This window comes from Mustela nivalis, assembly GCF_964662115.1.
Source record: "Mustela nivalis genome assembly, chromosome: 12".
In the NCBI taxonomy this organism is placed as follows: domain Eukaryota; kingdom Metazoa; phylum Chordata; class Mammalia; order Carnivora; family Mustelidae; genus Mustela; species Mustela nivalis.
In genome coordinates this window covers 51,333,881-51,351,073 of record NC_139031.1, presented here as the reverse complement: position 1 = coordinate 51,351,073, position 17,193 = coordinate 51,333,881, and the positions used below count along the sequence as shown (strand labels likewise).

General features: G+C 40.9%; 1 protein-coding gene across 1 annotated transcript in view; it reads left to right on the top strand.

Annotated features, from left to right (window-relative positions):
• Positions 1-17,193, top strand: part of DNAH11 (dynein axonemal heavy chain 11) — a 319,948-nt gene that overhangs the window by 83,450 nt on the left and 219,305 nt on the right. The window contains exon 29 of the mRNA XM_082693790.1: positions 14,678-14,827. Coding sequence (XP_082549916.1) covers positions 14,678-14,827 — 150 coding nt within the window. The remainder of the gene's footprint in view (positions 1-14,677; positions 14,828-17,193) is intronic.

Here is a 17,193-nt window from a genome sequence, read left to right as displayed (position 1 = left end):
CCATAGTACTTCTATAATTTAAATTCAATTAATTCACCTCTAGTGTATTAATAGTTTCAGAAGTAGAGTTCATTGATTCACCAGTTTTGCCTAACACCCAGTGCTCATTGCATCACATGTCCTCCTTAATGTCCATCACCCCGTTACCCCATCTCCCCAGCCCCCTCCCTCCCATCCAGCAACCCTCAGTTTGTTTCCTAAGATTAAAAGTCTCTTACAGTTTGTCTCTGTGATTTCATCTTCTTTTATTTCTCCCTTCTGTTTTGTTGCTTAAATTCTACATGTGAGTGAGATCATATAATAGTCTTTCCTTGATTGACTTATTTTGCTTTGTATAATACCCTCTAGTTCCATCCACATTGCAAATGGCAAGATTTCATTCTTTTTGATGGCTGAGTAGTATTCCATTGTATATATACACCACATTTTCTTTATCTGTTCATCTGTTGATGGACATCTGGGCTCTTTCCATAGTTTGGCTTTGGCAGACATTGCTGCTATAAACATTGGGGTGCATGTGCCCCTTTGGATTCCTACATTTGTATCTTTAGGGTAAATACCCAGTAGTATGATTGCTGGGTCATAGGGTAGCTCAATTTTCAACTTTCTGTGGAACCTCCATGCTGTTTTCCAGAGTGGCTGTACCAGCTTGCATTCCTGCCAATGGTGTAGGAGGGTTCCCCTTTCTCTGCATCCTTGCCAGCATCTGTCATTCCCTGACTTGTTCATTGTAGCCATTCTGACTGGTGTGAGGTGGTGTCTCATCGTGGTTTTGATCTTTACTTCCCTGATCCCAGTGATGTTGAACATTTTGAAAGGATTAGATTTTTGCTATTTTTGAAATTGGTATTTTAAATCCTACTCAAAATGTGATCCCACTGAGTTTTTGTAGTTACATTAATGAAACTTCTGACAATTCACATTCACATAAAATGGTATCCTACTGTTAGTAAAGGTGCATTATTAGAAAAGGTGTTTCACTTACTCTGTGGTGCAGATAACCGCTCGGGAGTGACTAAGGTGGGCAGGGAAGTGAGGAGGAGGTAAGGGCAGCCTGAGATGGCTAGCACCACGGTCAGCGTCTTTCCCTCAAGCAGTTCTACAGAGTGAAGGTGCTTTCAGAGTTCTTGGTCACTTACTAGGGAATAGTTAGTTGATGGTTTTGGCAATTACACCAAAGAGCCTGACCTTGCGACACTCTTACCTGCTTTTCAATATCAGAATCTGTTTTGGACCACCAGGCACAGCTTTTCCGTCTTTGCCTTTTGTCCTTAGAATATTGAATGTGCTCCCTGCAGTGTGACCAAAATAACAAGGCCACCACGGCCTGTGGAGTAACAATGCAGTTTGGCCAGGAAAGAAACCCTTTGTGGGGAGATAACTCATGTTGACATCTTGTGAATGACTTGAATTCTTTAACACCCCTCCCCTCTAACCGTCACACTCGATTTGACAGCGTTAGCCCAAGTGGGAGTTTCTGCAGTTCATTATGGAATTCTATGAGCCTGTACCCCTTAGCCAGGGAGGTCTGATAGCACTACGACCTCCGTCTCGTAAGCAGAAATTCCCTAGTAAGTTGGAATGCTAGAGGGATAAAATCAGTGTGTCTGTTGTGCCTTCAGTGAGGATTAGCTGCTGGGAAGTTGGTTAAGATCAAGCTGTAAAGATGTCCTCCTTCAGAATTCACCCTGCTCTCCCAGAGGCCTGACCGCTCTAAAGGGGCCCTGTGTGGGCCCTGCCTACCTGCAGAATCAGAATCTCTGGGAGCTAGTTATGGAAATACACACCTAGGGGGGCACTTGCAGGATCCACTGACATGGTGCCGTAGTTATGCGCAACTGGTTTGAAGTTACACATTCATTACTAACATTCTCTGATTCCGCCCTTTAGAAGAACATCCTTTTGTGTTTTTTTTTTTTTTTTCCAAGTGTCTGGTGTAGTGGTTACAGGCAGACAGAATAACGGTCCTTTGTTACGCGGCGCCTTCACATAGCAGACAATTTCATGTAGTCAAAATGTGTTTAGCCCCTGATTCCTAATAACTTGAAAGATCCTTTTGTGGTAGAAGAGTTTCACATTTTTTTCCTCCCTTGTCCACGGCCTGATGAGTGACAGCTTCTCCATGATGGAGCTGAGCTAAAGAGAGACAAGCTTGCGATGGGAAGAGCAGCATTTGTATCGCGTAAGGCGGGGTAGCCCTGAGCTGACCGCAACCAGGGAGCGCTTTAAAGGCAGAACCGAGGAAATGAAATTTTTATTTTTTATTTTAACATTTGTTTGTTTGTTTGTTTGTTTGTTTGTTTTTAGGGAGAGAGAGAGCATTGTGAGAGCATGGGGGTAGAGGGGCAGAGGAAGGGGAGGGAGAAAATCTTACGCAGGGGCTCGATCTCACAACCCTGAGATCACGACCTGAGTCAAAATCAAGAGTTGGGGACGCCTGGGTGGCTCAGTGGGTTAAAGCCTCTGCTTTCAGCTCAGGTCATGGTCTCAGGATCCTGGGATCGAGCCCCGCATCGGGCTCTCTGCTCAGCGGGGAGCCTGCTTCCTCCTCTCTCTCTCTCTGCCTGCCTCTCTGCCTACCTGTGATCTCTGTCTGTCAAATAAATTAAAAAAAAAAAATTAAAAAAAAAATCAAGAGTTGGATACTTAACCAACTGACCCACCCAGGTGCCCCTGAGTAACTGAGTTTTCAACTTTAATAAATTTTAATGGATTTAAATGTAAATACTGGTATTTGATTTCGTTATTAGAAAACAGAAGTATGTTTGAATCAACTTAAGCATGTAAATCTACCTGTACCGCAGTATATTTTATGAAATTGAAATACAGATCAAGTATCTCTGATGAGGACTCCAAATTGAGATATGCTGTAAATATATACTCCTGACTTGAAAGATTAACTATGAAGAAAAAAATGTAAAATGTCGGAAGCATTTCAGATATGCTAGGTTAAATAAGATACATTAAAGTTAGTTTTGCCTGCGTCTTTTGACTTCTTTCAGCATGGCCACTAGGAATCCACTGTTTGGAAATCGAGGTCACAGTGCAGTCTCTAAAATGAGAAGATCGGGGGTGCCTGGCTGGCTCAGTTGGTAGAGCATGTGACTCTGTATTTTGGGGTTGTGAGTTCAAGCGCCATGTTGGGTGTAGAAATTACTTAAAAATGATTTTTTTTTTTTAAAGTGAAAAGAGGTGGTCAGAAATACATATATACTCAGAAATGTTAAAAGTTTCCATCAAGAATTCTTCAGCAATGTCAACCCAAACCTACATGAGAGGAAATCTGCCTACTTGTCTATTAAAAAAATCCCCAAATTTGTGGTGATTGCACAGATGGCACTAAACTGGTAGCCTTACTGGGCTGTAAATATAGGCATCTGGAAAAGTGCATGTCAGGAATGGGCTTCGTATTTGGTGACAAAAAGCCCTGCTGGATCTTTGGGGTACATAGGTAAGACACCACGTTTCTACAAGCACGGTGTGTTTCTGTAGGGTCCTAGCATTCGGTTGTCTCCACACTGTGGGGAGACACAATCTCTTTTCTCACAGAGATGAGTCTTCCTTCAATGACTATGGTGAAAAAGGCTCAGAATTCAAGTGGTTAGTTGAGGGCATGCAAGAGTGAATGTGTTTTATTTGAAACACAATCAGTGAACAACTGCAGCTTCTTAGAAGAAGTAGAAGGCTGAAGGGCTGTTAGGTACATAAAGTGGAGGAAGGGGTTGCCCTTGAGTTTGGGCTGGGACTGAGGATGGACTGAGGAAGAGGCAATAGAAGGAAACAAGCATAGAAGATGCTCATGGTTTCAAACATCTTGCTTTCATCTCTACCAACCTTCCAGTCAGCAGGGAAGCATAGAAGCTGCTCACCTAAGTGTCATTTGTCCTAGAAGTGGCTGCTTGAGAGCAGAATCACATGACGTAGGTGGCGAATATGTCATGTTGGACATGGGTGCCTTCCTGCAAAGGTAGCCTCGTACTCAAAGGACTGAGGTATTCACGTGTGTGACAAAAAATAGACCATCTCACTTTACATATGTCATAAATTATATATCTCCTAGGGATTATCCTTGATTATCTTCACAAAATACCTCATAGATAGTTAACTACAAATTGTGTAACAGTAGATCCACTTTTTTGGGGTTCATTTTGCAAGTGTATTGCCACTGATAAGATTTTTGTTCCCACTCTGTTATAGGAATCCTCTCCACAACCAAGTTATAACTTACACAACAAAATCAGGGGTATTACAATGTGGGATTAAAACAAAATATCACCTTAATATTATGAGATCCAAAAATTAAGCCTTATAAATTTTGGATCCTGCCACCACGGAGTTGTCGGCCTTGCTGTGGCATCTAGAATTCCTGGTCCTCACAGAGGTCATTTGGCTTCAGTTTAACATCAGAGGGCAGGGCTTCTGGCCAAAAGAGATGAGCTTTTCACAGAGTACTGTGCATTCTGGGAACCACTAGAAAGGCTGGATAAAATGGTCAACTAAATCTGCTTAAATGCGTCACAGAGTTCATAAAGAACATTGAAGAAAAGTCCACAGCTCAGGGCCTAAGATATGAGCAGAAAGACACCATAGATTTGCCTGATGTTTGCTACTGATGTTTCCTTGGCAACATTTGACTATTTGTAAGATACGACAAAGAGCATAAAAAGCTGATCAGAACTTTGATCAGTATCATGGACCTTAAAAGGAGGAGAAAGAAAGAACTAGAATCAGGCACCATCAAGGAAGATGTTCTTCAGAGAATCAAACAATGTAAATGGTTCTGAGGTGATTTGGGTATAAATGTGCAGGCATGGGGGAAAGGGGCATCTGCCACATACTGTCTAAAAAATCAATTCCAGTGAATGTAGTTAGAAATTTGGAAGGTACAACAATAAAATATATAATATAGGAGAAAGAATGATATTTGAGCAAAAATTTCTCAAGTTGGACATGAAAATATTGAGTGTAGGGGAAAGGTTGATGGATTTGACTGTATTTAAGTTGAAAACATTTCCTTATTAAAGGATACTGTTAAGGTACTAACAGTGTAAGCCACAAAGTAGGGAAAGATGTTGGCAGTGCCTCAAACAAGCAAAAGGCTCATATGCAGAATATACAGTGAACTCCTACATTCAAAGAAGAATGGACAGATCGATAAGTGGGTGTGAAAGTAGGCAGAATACACAAGGAGGCTGTTCACAAAAGAAGTCTTTGTAATGGCCAATAAATAGGAAAAGTTGCGTAACTCTGTAAGTTATCAGAGAAATGCAAATTAAAGCCACAAAGAAATCTACAGGAGTGCTTCTGGCCAAGATGGAGTAGGAGGAGCTGGGTTTACCTACCTGCTTGAAAGAACCCAACACTTTGACAAAATATGTGAAGCGGGATCTTTTTAGACACGGGACCTAGGACACCAAAGGACAGCAGTTCATGAGAGACTTGAAACAAAAGAGGTGAGCTCTGTGCTGGTTCCTGTTGTTTCCTCGAGTGAGATTCCAGGCATCGTACAGGGAGGGAGAACTAAGCAGGATTTGGTGGGCTCCTGGAGTTGAGGGCTCAGAGCTGAGAGTATGAGGAGGAGAAGTCAGCAAGAGTTAGCAGAGCTGAGTACCAGAGGAGAGAACTGTAGAGAGAGAACTGCAGAAACTTCTAGAGGGGTTTCTTAGAGTCTTCAGCAGGGAGAATAATTAGCCCTGGTTACACACTATCCCATTTCTGCCAAACTAATATTAAAAGTAAGATCCGAAAGGATCACATTGTTTCCAAGTAATTTAGCTGTATCCCAGAACAGAGCTCAAGAAGATAGGAATAAAAATATATTTAGTTCCAAGCAGGGTAACTTTGTGATGTGTGACATACCATTCAAGATACAGAGCATCTGAGGAGGAGTATGCAACCCTCAGAAAAAAGAAAGGGGGGATATTCAACTTTTATAAAGAGGAAAGTTACCCATCAAAATGGATACAAATGTTAGGATTAACAGACCAAATCATTAAAAGTTATAGCTGCATTTGTACGTTCAGAAAATGAAGTGGAGATATGGAAAAGATAAGAAAGTTCCATATGTGTGTATATCAGATATCCTTAAGTGGAGGAAGGGAGCCAGAAAAAATACTTGTGGATAACAGCCAAAAGATTTCTCACTTGATGAAAAGTAGACATCCGTAGATTTCAGCTCAGTGAACCGAAGCACAAGCTACAAAGAAACCTAGATCAGATCACTCCTATTGGTCATAGCCAGTGATAAAGAGATCCAGAGATCTTCCATAAAGTCACATTATGTACAAAGGAGTAAACATAAGCATGGTGAAAGGCTTTGCAAGGCAAATGAGGAAATAGGGAATCAATAGCTCTAAGGAACAGAAAGAAAAAAAAATCCACCTATAATTCTTTATGCAGGGAAAACATCTTTTAAAAGTAAAGTCAAAATAAAGAGGTTTCCAGACTCAAAAGCTGAAATATTTCCTCATCAGCAGACTGGCAATACCAGAAATGTTAAAGGAAGTGCTTCAGGCAGAAAGAAGATGGTACCAGATGGAAACCTGGATCTACACAAAAAATTGTCAGCATTGAAATGTTAACTGTGTGGCACGAGACAAGACAGACACATTAGCTATCCATCAGAAGGCAGAAGGATAAGAAAGAACAGAGTCTTTGAAATGCTACCTGCACTCAAGCCCTCATTCTGTAGATGAGTGACTAGGTTACTGCTTTACTTTTCTGAACATCAGTTTCTTTGTATACCAAGCGGAGAAAACCGTAGATACTATCTCTTTGATTTCTGGGCAAGAAATGAAACGAAGTAGGTAAAGAAACACCAAAAGGACTTATAATAATGTAAAAATAAGAACAGCCCCAAATTCTTGCCCTCCATGCATCTGTGCCCTCGTAGTAGTGTGATGGTGCCTTTTTATCCACGCTAGAGCTTGTATCTGTCTGGACTGTGATGGGACTTGTTTGAGCCCAGCGGATCATTAGCAAGAGTTTGACAAGCCCCCCCCCCCCCCACTAGGGTGTACCCTCTTGCCCCTTCTTGGAAACCTCAGACTACCGCATCGTGAGGGAGCCCCGGCCAGCCTGCTCGAGGAACAGCACACGGCGTCACACGCTAGGAGCTGGGGAACCAGCCTCTCTGTGAGCAAAGCTACTGATTACCAGCCGACCACAGACATGAGGGCACCGGGTGAGGCAACCCAAAGGCTCACACGCAGAGTTAGAAGGAAAGAAAGTGTTGCTGTTTTAAGCCCCTGGACTTTGGGGTAGTTAATCACACTGCAGAAGCAAATTCAAACACATTAGTGAGGTATTTACATTTATGGGCCTAAGTACTTGAATAGGCATTCACCAGTCTCAAGGATTTATACGTGCTACTGATTTTTGACGTTAGAAATTTTACTTGAGGGGCGCCTGGGTGGCTCAGTGGGCTAAAGTCTCTGCCTTCGGCTCAGGTCATGATGCCAGGGTCCTGGGATCGAGCCCCGCATCAGGCTCTCTGCTCAGCAGGGAGCGTGCTTCCCTGCCTTCCTCTCTGCCTATTTACGATCTCTGTCTGTCGAATAAATAAGTAAAATCTTAAAAAAAAAAAAAAAAAGAAAAAAAGATTTTACTTGAAATTGAGAAACAAAACAAAATATCGAATACTAAGCCACAGAACTGGGTTTGTCTGGCTTCTCTCCATTTTGTTTTATTTTGTTTTCCTTTGTTTTGTTGCTTTTTCTGGCTGAAGATACTTTGATAAGAGCTGTGGCACTGTTTTGACATCACTGAGGATGGGGGGACTGTGAGAATATCATGAATTGGCATGTTTCCCCCTCTTGTCTGTTTGTCCATGGAGTTCCTCAGGCTTTGACCTGACTTGGCATTAGAAAAACACATAGGCTCACACAAAGAGATGCCAAGATCAATCCCATCAAAAGACTAACATTAAAGAGACAAGATGAAGTAATGGTAAGAAGGTGGACCCAGGGACACATTCTACTCTAGCCACTGAGATCATAAATTGAGAACGACCTCTCAGGAAATCTATTTAACCGTGTCTTATTAGTATGAAAGAAAACGTCATTTTCCAGCATTTTCTTTTTTCCTTGTGTGCTCAGAAGTGTATACATATGTGGACCAAAAAACGTATACAAGAATTTTCCTACCTACTTCATCATTATTTATCATAGTTCCAACTGCAAACATCCAAATGTCCCTTAACAGTAGAATGGATAAAAATGCTGTGTTATGTTGCTGCAATGGAATACCACTTAGCAATGGAAAAAACCAAACTAGTGCTGTACCTAATACCATAAATAAGCCTCATGAACATAATGTTGAATTAGAGAAGGCAGACACAAAAGAGTACTTATTGTATGAAGCTACATTATGTAGAGATAGTGTCCATTTTTGAGAGGAGGGACTAGTGGCTGCCATGGGATATTAGGGGTTTTCTGGGTTCAGGTATATTCTGTTTCTTAATTCTTGGTGGTTATAAGAGTTGTGTTCACTTTATTAAAATCTATTAAGATGTACACACTTGATTTTTTTTTTACTTCTCTCAATTTTCAGAAGGTTATTTAAAAATAGCATTTGTGTTGTGACTATATTTATGTAAGTTTATGTGTGCATGCTAAAGATGTTAAGAAACAGAATCAGCCCTGCTCTATAGATCCAAGTTATATTTATAAGTAGAAGGTCAAATTGCAAAGTATATATATTTTATTTTTAGTAAAAATAGATTAAGCTTTACCTGTTATCTAGTATTGGCTATAATGATTTACAAAATCTGTAACAAGCTAATTTAGTCTTTTGGGGGTTATATAAGTAATTGCATCTTCATTATTGAAAATGTGAAAAATATGGAAATAAACATAAAAGATTGGAATAATATACTGCTAGATACTGTTTTTGAGTGATTATAGTTTTTAATATGTCTATGTCATATATACTTATTCAAAATTGGAATGTTCTTTTACAATATGTTTAGAATCTGTAAAATGTTTCATTATAAGAATATGCCATAGTCGATTTAAACAATGTCTAGAAAGTTTTTGCACATCTAGATTTTCAACAAAGTTGAATGTTCATTTCCCTGCACTGTCACCAATACTGAGTAATATTATTAAAAAGAAAAGGAACATTTTGGCAGATTGGCTTAAATTTTTGCTCATGTAGAAGTAATAAACTCATTTTACCTTATTCTGGAGGATAATATCCATAATAGACAGGACTAACTTTTGGACATTACTTAATCATACATACATATCATACATAATCATTATGGCTGTTACCATTAATGAGTTAATGACTACAGAGGAATACATCTTGAGGTGCTCGCCATGCCAGAAGTGGTACTAGGCTTTTCTGTTTTTCTCGGTTAATCAGCAGAGGCATCTTTCATAGATGGGTCAAATATGAAATTAGATATGGGCAAAAGGCAAGTGGTAAGCTTTGAGAACGTAATAAGAAGCTCTAGTGATTTTATTTTCCTTTGCCTTTGTTTTCTAAGTGAACATAGGGTAGACCAGCTGATGTGATTGATGGCTGGATTGGTTTGCATGTTATGTTATAATATTATGTAAATGAGTTAAATTTTTTACTTTATTTACACATAGGTAAATAAACACAGTTAAATAGGGAGCTCTTCCTAGGCACAGTTGCCACATATAGGAATTCAGTTACTAAGGATTGGTTAAGCACCAATCCTTAGTAACAAAACCAAACCCAGCAACTCGGTCCAAAGTTAAGATACTGCAGTACATTTGATGTGAATAAGAGCAAAAGACAGACTTCACAAAAATCACCAGGTGAATAACAAAGGAGCATCATGCCTCATGGACAGTTTAGACCATCTGAAGTCTGTCCACGATTGGCCATCATGCAGCTGTTACTCTTCACACAGAGACAGCAAAGCATGTAGTGTGTTACCTCCTATCCCCAGCGATGAACCATGTAACATTTTACAGACAAACATAACTGAAGGAGGGAATTTGTGGTAAAATTGGAAACCTAGCGAAGAAAGAACATTGATCATGCTAAATGTTAAATTTGGTACTTAGATGTAGTTATAGAATGCTCACTGGGAATGATGGCTCTGTACCATTTAAAAAATTCTAAATTTGCAGCCAGAGGATTTCGGTGCAAATGAGCTTGCTGATACAAATGAAAACAGTTATTGTGCCAAAATGGAAGAAAATGTCCCAAGGGCAATGAAGGAAATACCACCCCACCCCAAAGATAGCTTCACATTAAAGAAACTCTAAAAGAAATTTGACGACGTTGAAAACTCAAAGGATAAAATGCTGGTAGATGATCCAGATTTTGAAAGGAGTGTGGCAATTCTTGAAGGCAGAGGAAAGATGCTCACTCTGTGTCTTAAGTTCTAAGATAAGAAGAAAAACACTAATCAAACTACCCCTGATAAGTTTTCTATGAAGAAATAAAAATCATCAATATTTTTAATATTTTAAATTATACTGTCCGAAATATTTGTAGTTTTTATTTTATCTCCTTGTACTTCTGTAACCAAGAGTGAGAAGGATTTTAATGTTTTAATAAAGACTTTTAGAAGTCTGAGGACAATCATAAGTTTCCCATCAGTTATTCAGATTGTGCAGTCATTGTTATGATCCCACACTACTGTGTGAAGCAAGGACTGCCTGTGTATCTACTCATTAATGGCATTAATGGGTGGATGTACCTGATTGCTATAAACGGTAAACTGAGAGAATAACCTTTTTTTTTTTTTTTTTGCTGCTAAACTTTTAGAAACCCATCTGAGATATGATGACATTATTGATTTGTGATTTAAAGTGTTCAAATCCTTTCTTTTTTTTTTTTTTTAAAGATTTTATTTATTTATTTGACAGACAGAGGTCACAAGTAGGCAGAGAGGCAGGCAGAGAGAGAGAGGAGGAAGCAGGCTCCCCACAGAGCATAGAGCCTGTTGTGGGACTCGATCCCAGGACCCTGAGATCATGACCTGAGCCGAAGGCAGAGGCTTTAACCCACTGAGCCACCCAGGTGCCCCAAAGTATTCAAATCCTTTCTATTTCTTTAGTGAGATAAAAACAGGGGCCTCTAAGGCACTCATTTTTCTTTTTAATCATATAAAGGCATTCTCAAGATCACACTAACAAGGAATTTTATTTTAGTGTTAAGAAACACAGAGATCTTCATAGAAATAGAACAGATTTGAGGACACTCGGGTCCACATTCGTTAAGAATCAAAGAGAAACAAAATAAGAAATAATCCAATTCTGTTGTCTCAGAAGCTTTAAGTGGAAGATTGGACATGAAAACGCCCAACTTCAAACGTGTCAGGGGTGACGACGCTGCAGCCCATGGGGTTTGCATTTCCCGGTCACTGACTGAGAGACTCTGAGAGTAGAAGTTGTTTGGAAACTGTTTTCTCACCAAAGCAATAATGTCTGAGAGTGTCTAATAGTTGAGGTCTCATTTATCCTGCAGCTTTCACCTGAATATTATTTAGGCCCATTACACAGTAGAAGCCATTAAACATCTGTGCACTTCCTGGCTACTTCAGCTGTGACAGTCAGTTGTTAGATTATTGGAGATACTTTCTGTGTGTAAATGTCCACTGGGTAATGTACGGGGATGGAGGAGAATATGATAACCGAAGCTGTGATCATCCGCTCTTGCTCTGTCTACCTTCAAAGTAAGTGAGAGTCTCAAAAACTCATCTATTTTTAACTTTGATTTCTAGCTGCGATTTTCTCTAGTACTAAAACTGCAAATACAGCACAAATGGTAAGGCCCACAGCTTCAAAGATTAAATCAACCTTAAGGAGTTCCTTACCAATATTGGTTTTGGCCTTGTCATGCGGGAAATTGAGGCAAGTTGGTGTTGTTCCTAGAAGCTGCTATTGGGGTAGTTCTGAAGTCTGGTTAAACTGTATTTCAAGAAAAACTCATTATGGGGACGGCGTCTGTACGCTGCTAGTAAATGCTGTGTAGCTTTCAACCATCTTCTGGCTCTCAGCCCCTTTCTTTTCCGTTGAGGCGCACAGTTTACATAACCTAGAATTAAACATTGTAAGGGACACAGTTCATTGTATGTATGGACCACATCATCTTTATCCATTCCTCTGTTGAAGGGCATCTTGGCTCCTTCCACAGTTTGGCCACTGTGGACATTGCTGCTATGAACATTGGGGTGCAGGTGCCCTTTTCTATATCTTTGGGGTAAATACCTGGTAGTGCGATTGCTGGGCCGTAGGGTAGCTCTATTTTTAATGTCCTGAGGAACCCCATACTGTTTTCCAAAATGGCTACACCAACCTGCATTCCCACCAACAGTGGTAGGAGGGTTTCCCTTTCTCTACATCCTCTCCAACACTTGTTGTTTCCTGTCTTGTTAATTTTAGCCATTCTGACTGGTGTAAGGTGGTATCTCACTATGGTTTTTGATTTGTATTTCCCTGATGGGTACTGATGTTGAACAATTTTTCATGTGTCTGTTGGCCATTTTCTGCCTTCTTTGGAGGGGTGTCTGTTCATGTGCTCTGCCCATTTATTGATTAGGTGTGATTGCTCATCTAGGTATTTCAGTATTTGTTGACAGAAAAAAAAAATCATTATATGCCATTCATTTATAAGTTAATTGAAGATGAAATTGCTAAAAAAAAATAAGTATACAATTCAGTGGCCTTTGTGCACTCATGGTGTTGTGCAAACATCGTCTCTATCTAGTTCCAAAATATTTCCATCACTCCAAAATAAAACCCCATGCCCATCAGTCACTTGGCATTCCCTCCTCCCTCTAGCCCCCAGCAACCACCAATGTGCTTTCTGTCTCTAGGGATTTCCCTGTTCTGGACATTTCATCTAAATGGAATCATATAATATTTGGTCTTTCATTTAGCATCATGTTTCCCAGGTTCATCTGTGTCCCGTGTATCAGTACTTCATTTTTGTGTCTGGACAACTTCCCATTGTCTGTATGTGCCTCATTGTGTCCAGTTATATACATCATTGAACATTGGGGTTGGTTCCACCTTTTGGCTCTTGGGAACAAGACTGCCATAAACGCTTGTGTACAAGGATGTGAACACTTGTGTACAAGGTACCTGTTTTAAAATATTTTGAGTATATACCTAGGAGGGGAATTGCTGGGTCTTAATTGTATGTTTAACTTTTTGAGGAAAACTCAAGTGTTTTCCACTCACAGTGTTTATTTGTACTTTTTGTAAGGAGGGACCTCTTCTTCCCATTCTTTTTTTTTTTTTTTTTTTTTAAAGATTTTATTTATTTATTTGACAGAGAGAGATTACAAGCAGGCAGAGAGGCAGGCAGAGAGAGAGAGGAGGAAGCAGGCTCCCCGCTGAGCAGAGAGCCCGATGCGGGACTCGATCCCAGGACCCTGGGATCATGACCTGAGCCGAAGGCAGCGGCTTAACCCACTGAGCCACCCAGGCGCCCCTCTTCTTCCCATTCTTGATACTGCCTCAGGTTCACGCTCTGCCACTCACTATACCCCAGGAGAGGCCAAGTGGCTCACCCGATTGTTGTCCTTGTGAGTCTACTTTCAGAATGCACGCTTTCCTCCTCTTTCCTCCTAACAGCACCTCTAGGTGGGGAGCCCTGTTCTGGTCTGTGCTGATAGACTACATGGACAAGTATGGTTCTTCCGGTACTCTGAATTCCAGTTAGGCTTTAGTCTCCAAATCAGCCTCTGGCTGAACAAATGCTGATCTGTGTCTTTTAATTTGGTTTTATTTTTCAAATAGTCTGGCACCTATAGTAGAGTTCACAATGTTATTGGGGGTTCCTTTGGAGATACCACGATCTAAGGTATCAAAGTTAATGATGGCAGAAGAATTTGAACTTCATAGATAGGACCTGGATTTGGAGACCTAACATCTAAAAGCCACTTAGTTTGAGCATTGTCAGCCTGACAAAGTCATCTAGCATTTTAGCTTCAGTTTCCTTGTCAATAAAGTTGGGGGAATCTTTTGTAATAGATATGTCATAGAGTACACTTAAGTATCAAGGCAAGCGCACACCAACATGAGACCCAACACGAGACGAAGGTTGTATGTAACGTAAATTTTCCTTTCAAATATTTGAACACAGCTTTCCTGTAGTAAACGGTATCTATAGCTTAAGAATATATCTGAACTTTAGAAACTCAACCATAAAATTCCCAGCAGGGTGATTGCTACAGGTATATGGCACAGACAGGGAAGTTGGTAAGTGTCTAATCTCTGAGTAAAAGATAGGTAACTTTTTATGATAAGCATTGACCACCTAACATCTGATAATCCAGCCAGAGTGCCTGGCCACTTCTCCATCAAGGCCCATTCATTCATTCATTCATCCATTTTTAAAGATTTATTTATTTAGTGTGACCCAGGGGGGAGCAAGGGGCAGAGGGAGAGAATCTCCAGCAAACTCAGTGCTGAGCATGAAATCCCACATGAGGCTTCATCTCTGAGCACTGAGATGGTGACCTGAGCTGAAATTAAGAGTTGGTTACCCAACCGACTAAGCCACCCAGGTGCCCCCATCAAGGTCATTTTAAACTCTGGAATTTAAGAAGTAATGGCTATTTTGAAGAAAAACATTTTGAGACAACTTTTATTACATAAAGAAAATTGCATGAACTCATCCTTACTAGGTTACCCAAATAGATCTCCAGTAAAAAAAATGCTCTTATCTTTCCAAATGATCATAGGTGACACGTCACCTTGCCAAACTCTTCGACAGCATTACAGATCTGCAGTTTGAAGAGGGTCACGATGAGTCCACCCACAGAGCGATCGGAATGTACAGCAAAGAAAAGGAATACGTCCCGTTCCAAGCCGAGTGCGAATGCACAGACCACGTAAGATTTGATGATGAGGTTTTCTGGGCTGTGAGAGTATTTTCAGGGTAATTTTTAAAGGATGAATTGAACAAGAAAAAAAATCAGCTGCGGTCATACCAGGCCCTGGTTGGTTTGGAGATCAGAGCTTCCTGTTTGGCCTCGACCGGTGTGACCCCTCTGTTTCCCGGTTCCTGCTCACATGGCTTCAGCGCCCCACAGGCTGTCAGAAAGGCTAATGGCTGAGCTTGTTAGGAAGGATCATCACGGGTTGAGCGAGTGGACCCCAGAAGGAGAAGCAGGTGCAAGCCTACTGACAGGGTCTCGCGCAAAGCTTGCTGGTTCCACCACTGAGAGTTGGGGTGAAGTAGTGCCTTGCAGGAACGCACGTTTTAAAGAGTCATGTGGTTCAGGAATGTGATGTGAATGTTTAGAATGGCTGCTCATAAATAAGTGGATGGAGTCTTCCACACTGATGTCCCGTTCCCTAACTACCACGTGCTCCGACAGTTAGGTTAGCGTATTTGCTCCTCGCCCAGCTGGATACCTCAAAAATATGCTGAACGGTCACCGGAGAGATTGGCTCATGACGATTTATGAAAGAGCTCCTGGTGTTTGCAGATGATGTAGAGGAATCGCATCTTTTTATGATGATGCTTGTGCAGCTTGAGTTAATCCATGGAGTCACTGAGACAGTGGCCTCCGTTCTAGAGCTGTTTGGGTTGTGGCGGGGTTCCTTAAAATGTCCCTTGCAGAAATGCAATGCCAAGCTTCTTCATCTTTTTTTTTTTAAACAGGGGTTTTCTTCATTTCTCTCTGCTGCTTTTTAATATTGTACCAAGAAATCCTGCCAAATGAAGGGAAAGCAGATGGCGGAATACTTTGATTAAAATATATTTTTTGATCTCTTGGGCTCTTTAGGATATTATTACAGTGATTAGAAAAAGTCACCATAAACTATCTTGACAAAAGTGTGCTGCTGCCTGCTCCCTGCCTGGCAGGCTGCGAGCCGATTGGCATAGTGCCCAGAAGGAGGACAGTCCACTTGACGGATGTGTTTGTCAGTCGCGGAAACCCTTGGTACTGAGCGTTTTCACAGAGCACACATTAGTTCTCTGTAAGCAGTTTCGGCCAGAGACTCGAGCATACACTACGCTGATCTTCTAATTGCCTTTGTTTGATAAAAGATGCTTTTCCTTAAGGTCTTTTCTTCCCCTGCACTTTGATGATTGGTTTCTCCCAATGTAGACTATTTGTATTTTGTTTGATGAGTGTTGATTGAATACCCACCATGTGCCAGATGCTGGGTTAATCTTCTGGGGATCCAGAGATAAGTAAGACATGGTCCCTGTCTTTGAGGAGCTCGTGGGCTCCCTGAAGAAATGGATAGTTGGCAATAACGGGAAGTGGTGATCGTTGTTAAAGAGGGTTGGGCAGAAGCTGAAGAAACATCAGCACAGGAAGGGACCAAACGACATCTCATCAGAGCTTAGTTCTCAGATCACACTGAGTTAAGTAGCCATTGTTGGCACAGTCATTTGAACATGAGATGATCCATGAGTCTATATGTGTGTTTGGTCTTCCCAGATGGACTGGAAAGTTCTGGAGAGAAGGCGGCTATATTGAGGGTAGGAATCCCAGAGTATTTGGGAAATGCTCAAATGATGTATGATTTCCTGAAGGAACTAGTTGCTGGGTGACGCCAAGGGTTGTGACTTAGTGACTTAAAGTAGTGATGGGACTAAAGTAGTGATGGGATCACAGACCTTGAATTTAGACACGCGAACAAAACCCAGTTGCAGCGTCAGAAGTGAAAGCTTTGGGGAAGATGGAGCCCATTGCCAGGGCAGTGCCACCTTTTTCATTCAGTGGGGAAGACTGTCAGCTCATTAACTACACAGTACTCCTTCCCAGTTCTCCAGAGAAAGATCCTAGGAATGAATGTTTCTGCCATTTTCACACACAGATGGAGGGGGAAAAAGTGTTTTGCTTTTTTTTTTTTTTAAAGATTTTATGTATTTATTTGACAGAGAATGAGAGTGAACGTGAGCGGGGGTGAGGAGCAGAGGAAGAGTGAAAGTGGGGGAAAGAATTTCAAGCAGAGCCCATGCTGAGAACAGAACTGGATGAGGGACTCCATCTCACGATCCCTGAGACCATGACCTGAGCTGAAACCAAGAGTTGGACACTCAAATGACTGAACCACCCAGGCACCCCCCGACTAAACAGTTTCAACATCTTCACGATCTCTTATGGTCCTTGGAATTGATTTATTATAGTCATTTTTTATTGCTTAGGTCATCTATTTGTGAATATTGTACATATCCTTTTTATTAGATAATATCATTCCATGGCAACAGATATATGGGTAAATACAATAAAGCATA